This window comes from Cibotium barometz, chromosome 33 (genome assembly GCF_041138505.1).
Source record: "Cibotium barometz isolate CiBa-2024 chromosome 33, ASM4113850v1, whole genome shotgun sequence".
Taxonomy (NCBI): domain Eukaryota; kingdom Viridiplantae; phylum Streptophyta; class Polypodiopsida; order Cyatheales; family Cibotiaceae; genus Cibotium; species Cibotium barometz.
This window is the reverse complement of record NC_141078.1, coordinates 31,695,965-31,700,894: the sequence shown is the minus strand read 5'-3', so window position 1 is coordinate 31,700,894 and position 4,930 is coordinate 31,695,965. Positions and strand designations below refer to the sequence as shown.

The window sequence follows — 4,930 nt, the reverse complement described above, 5'->3', positions numbered from 1 at the left end:
ATTAAAGCATTGGAATTGGCTTACCAATTTGTTGAGCGACTATTTCGACTCTGTGGTCTACCTTCTGATATTGTGAGCAATCGGGGCTCTAAGTTCACGGCTCATTTTTGCAAGAAGTTTTCAAGAAATTGGAAACTGCTTTGAGTATGAGTTCATCTGATCACTCGTAGTCTAATGGAAAAATAGAGCATGTGAATCAAATTTTAGAGGATATGCTTCGTGCGTATATCTCTGGAAAACTACCGAGTTGGAAAAGTATCTTCCAATGATGGAATTTGCCTATAACAGTTCTAAGAATACGGATACTAGTTATAGTCCATTCATGCTTATGTATGGGTATCAATCTAGGGCACCTATTGATGTTGGTCTTAAGGATATTGAGCTTGATGCATCGAGGGATTTCTTGCATGATATGCAGGAAATACTAACCCAAGCTCAAGATTCTATCATGAGTGCTCAGGATAGAGCACAATTTTATACTAAAATAGGGGATGCTCACCTTGGTATTTTGAGCCATAAGCGTTGGTTTATTTGAAAGTTCCTAAATATTCTCAGACTTTGTCAATAGGAAAGTGCTCAAAGTTATATCCTAGATATTGTGGTCCATTTTGAGTTATATGTCGTATTGGTAAGGTGGTAAGGTTGTGTATGAGCTAAAACTACCTCCGCATGTCAGAGTTCATGGAGTATTTCATGTCAACAAACTGAAAGAGAAGTTGGGAGGTTAGGATAACACGGTTACTCCTCAAGAACTCATTGAAGTCGAGGATTTATCCTATGTTCCACATGAACCTCAAAAGATACTTGAATTTAGGAAAAGGAAAATTCGTAATCGCTTAATCATTCCATTATTGCAAAAGGCATGCACTTCATACAGATAGAAATGGTGTATGGCCTCATATATTAGGTATTGGGTACATTGCATGCTAGTAAAATAGTAATCTACAATAAAATTCAATTTTTCTCTCTTGGCACATGCTTTTTAAATACCAGCACATGCTAGCTATGGATACTTTGAAAATAATAAAATTGAAATTTTTCCCTCTTCATGTCCTTAGCATGTGTTTTTGGATACAAACACGTGTGTGTGTGTGTGTGTGTGCGTGCCCAAATGCTCTCTCCACCACCCAATGTGTGCAACAACATAAGGCTTTTTGCACACTTTGGAAACGCCATAGGTAAAGGGTAAGGGGGAAAGAGAGGAGGCAAGAGGGAAAGTGGGTTCATCACACTCCATGAAAGATGTGCATGTAAGGGCCCTAGGGCTCAGAGTTACTTGAGCTTTGGAGTGTTATCATCTTGGAGAAAGAAGGGAGTAGAGATTTTGAGAGGAGTTTGATGTGAATGATGTGGAAACTTGAGGGTTAGGAAGGGCGGGGTAAGGGGGGTCCTCCACGGGGACGGTCCCTTCAAGCATTTGGACAACACGAGACATGGTGGGGCGCAAGGAGGGTTGGTGTTGGATGCACCACAACCCAATTCGAAGGACTCGCAATAGCTCTTGCATCTCTGTCTGCGCCACGTCGGCTTGCTCTTGCATCTCTGTCTGCACCGCTTGCAGGGCCGACATGGAGATGCTTGCCTTTGAAATGCATTGAAACGCCCAATCACGGAGGTGCCACCTGTCCACGTCCGTGCTCGAGCCACTTGCAATTTCAAGAAGTACCATGCCGAAGCTGTACACGTCAACCTTGGAGCTTATCTCATCGCTTCCCAGCCATTCGGGGGCTAGGTAGCCACGCGTCCCGCGGACGCCGGACATGCTGATGTGATCATTGCGGTGGTGGAACTGGCGGGCGAAGCCGAAGTCCGCCACTTTCGGGCGAAAGTCGGCGTCGAGAAGGATATTCTGCGGCTTGATGTCGCAGTGCAGGATGCACTGGTGGCAGTCGTGGTGCAGGTACGAGATACCACGTGCTGTGCCGAGGGCGATGGAGAAGCGAGTGGGCCAAGGTAGGAGTGGCGCTGCAGCTGGTGTAAATGTAAGAAGGCCAGTGGAGGAGGAGGCTGAGGCCGAGGACGACGTGGCTGACGACCTGCTAGATGCGGCTGCTCGGGTGGCGCGAACATGCAAGAACTTGTCCAGCGAGCCCCTCTCCAAATACTCAAAGACCAGCAATCGTCTCCCATTATCTGCACAGAACCCTAAAAGGTCAAGTAAATTGATGTGGTGGATTTTTCCCAGTGTGCTCACCTCTGCTCTGAATTGCCTCTCGTTTTCCGCAGCCAGCCAATCTCCGCCTTTAAGTAGCTTCACTGCCACCACCTTTCTGCCGCCGCCATTTTCTGTCTTGCTGTCTAGCCACCCCTTGTATACCCTCCCGAAACCCCCCTCTCCTAGCGTTTCGCTGAAATTGTTGGTCGCCTCCGCCAGCTGTGAGTAAGTAAATCTAGTGGGCCCGCCAGCAAAGTCATGATCCTCCACCTCTTGTACTTCCTCCGCCCGCATGAAGCCGGCAGCGCTGCGTTTGCGCCTCCAAAAGCACCATCCCGCCGCCGCCGCCGCCGCCACGACAGCAGCCGCGACACCGCCGCCAACCGCAGCCGCCACCTTACTCGAGCCCCGCCCCTCCTCCACCGGCACTGCCAATTTTACAAACAAATCATTGTTTGGATTCGCATAGCCCTCAAGCAAATACCCATTCCCCTTTAGATAGCACAGCGCTGTCCCATCCGTCTTGTACGATGCCGCCATGCACTTGCAGTTCTGCAAGCAGATGCTCTGGCACGTGCTCTCATCCACCGTGGGAATGTTAGATGAAGACAGATCATTTTGATAATAATCATACCCAGCAATCTTGACCATAGTTGCGTTATACTTAACCTGAGCATTGCCGGTAGAACTGTTAGAGCTGCAGCTTATAGCACTAAAACTCACCTCACTGTAGCAACCTTGGGTAAGGTCATGGCTGTCAATGGCATTATAACCAGGTGGGCAGGTGCAATTTAGTGTACTATTAATCATCTTGCATAGCCCAAATGCACCACAAGGGCTGCCTACCTCACATCGATCAGAAATTGCTGTCCATAGCACCCCCCATGACACCGAATTTGCCCCCCACCTATAAACTCGCAGATTACCATCATAATCAAGAGTTAATCTCCTCACTGATTGGTCCTTTGTGTAGTTATTGTTGTCATATTCTACGCCAATGGTGTTCTGCTCGATCTGGACATTGCTGGTTGTGTTGCTCATTTGGCCATACCAGAAGATGAAATCATCATTAAGCCGCTGCAAGAATTGGTGGAGATACAGATTGTTATCAGCATCTGTTTGTAGATTGAAATCGCCCAGCATGTAGGATGTGGAGTTCTCTCTGCACTGCAAGAAGTAAGGTCTTCCTGGAGAGTACTGCTGAATAGAAACATTAAGCCCCCCTTGATTTGGCAGCAAGAGAGTGTCAGTCAGGTTGTCAAAACTCTCCCAAATTGTGCTGTTGGTCTGGTTAATCAGGATTAAGTTTCCTGTGCCTAGAAATTGAGCTGAAGAAACACTTAATTTGCTTGTGTTGCTGCTCCAAAGCATGGTTTTGTTTGAGTCCAAGAGCTCAAGGTTTCCTGCATCTGTGAAATTCAGCACAGCAGCACCATCTGCAACTGAACCTCCCCCATAGTTTGCCCACCAGACTGCTGTTTTGTTAGAATCTTTGGAGTACCAGATACACAACAAATATTGATCACTGGCAACTTCCTTGAAGCCAAAGGTGAAGGTTCCACCTAAGGTCCCATTGGCAGATGTCCAAAAATCATTGCTTTGCTGAGGCATAAAGGAAGCATTTGGATAAATCACACTTGCAGAGGCAACAATCCACCCCAAACTTGTGAGGATTAAGGCCAAAAGATAGCTAAAGATTAGAGGGGATCCTCTTGATGCCATGTGAGGATTAGGGGCTGGCTAGTAATTAAGCTAAGATTTAGCTATGTGATGAAGTTTACAATGCATAGAGCCATTTAAAAACGTATTCAAAATAATTGTCTCCCTTTGTTTTCCAATCAAATTGTTGAAATTAGGCATTGCCTTTATGGGTGGTTGCAAGATCAGGGTGACCAGTTTTGTCCACTCAGGCACCCTATAAACAGTAAAAAAAACAGGCATTTGTTTATCTTTAGTAACTAATCTCTCCTAATAAATGAAAGAATTTCGTTTCAAGTTCTTTTGTTGAAACATCATATTCAAAGTTGAAAATATAGTTGCATAATTTGATTAAGCATTAGATAGTCAAAAGTCCTCATTTTCTTAGGTACAAAGTCAATGTATACATCCTATCCCAAATTTGAACTGATTCCATAAAATGCTAATATCTTTTACATATAAACTCATATAAGATTCCCACTTTGTACCTTAGATCTTCACATAATATGGAGCTTAACTTGCTTTTTCGAGAAAATTTTAAGATATTTGTCTATTTTCTTTAAATATTTCAAGGTCTTTAAAAGATTATAATATACGCCACTTTTTGTACCCACAATAGCTACCACTTAAAATCCTCAATGTTGTAGATCAAAAGAGTGGGTAGATACTGAGACATTAGTAGAATGTGGTGGTTAGTAAAAATTGCAAATCCAATGGTTGGATTTTTAATGATCTCTTTTTCAAAATTCTTCCAGACTATCAGAAGGCCTGCAAATATTAATAATCTAATTAGTAAAATTATTTTTGATGTGAATCATCTAAAACCTATAGGGACTAGTGTACTTGTAATGGTGCATCTATGGAAAAATAAATTGGATCACTCTAAGTATGGAAAGATCATTTGTTTATCATTTCATCATATTTTTGATTAATTTTGATTAATTTTGATTAATTTATATTAATTTAAGTTATATTGGATTAATTTAAGGGCAAGCGTATTTTCTATTATTTGCTTGATCTCATTTTAAGTACCTTGCTCCCCAAAATTTGCTCTCCAAGCATTGTCCCATTCCAGCA

At 43.4% G+C, this 4,930-nt stretch overlaps 1 protein-coding gene across 1 annotated transcript; it reads right to left on the bottom strand.

Moving 5' to 3' along the window:
- Positions 1 to 625: 625 nt before the first annotated feature.
- LOC147619488 (G-type lectin S-receptor-like serine/threonine-protein kinase At1g34300) lies at positions 626 to 4,085 on the bottom strand. The gene has a single exon (XM_086773541.1). The coding sequence runs from the start codon at positions 3,764 to 3,766 to the stop codon at positions 1,295 to 1,297; it is 2,472 nt and encodes an 823-aa protein (XP_086629667.1). The 5' UTR covers positions 3,767 to 4,085; the 3' UTR covers positions 626 to 1,294.
- Between the last annotated feature and the right edge of the window lie 845 nt (positions 4,086 to 4,930).

Excerpts from the sequence above, each read along its gene's own strand:
- LOC147619488 (XM_086773541.1), bottom strand. The coding sequence starts at position 3,766 with ATGCCTCAGCAAAGCAATGATTTTTGGACATCTGCCAATGGGACCTTA.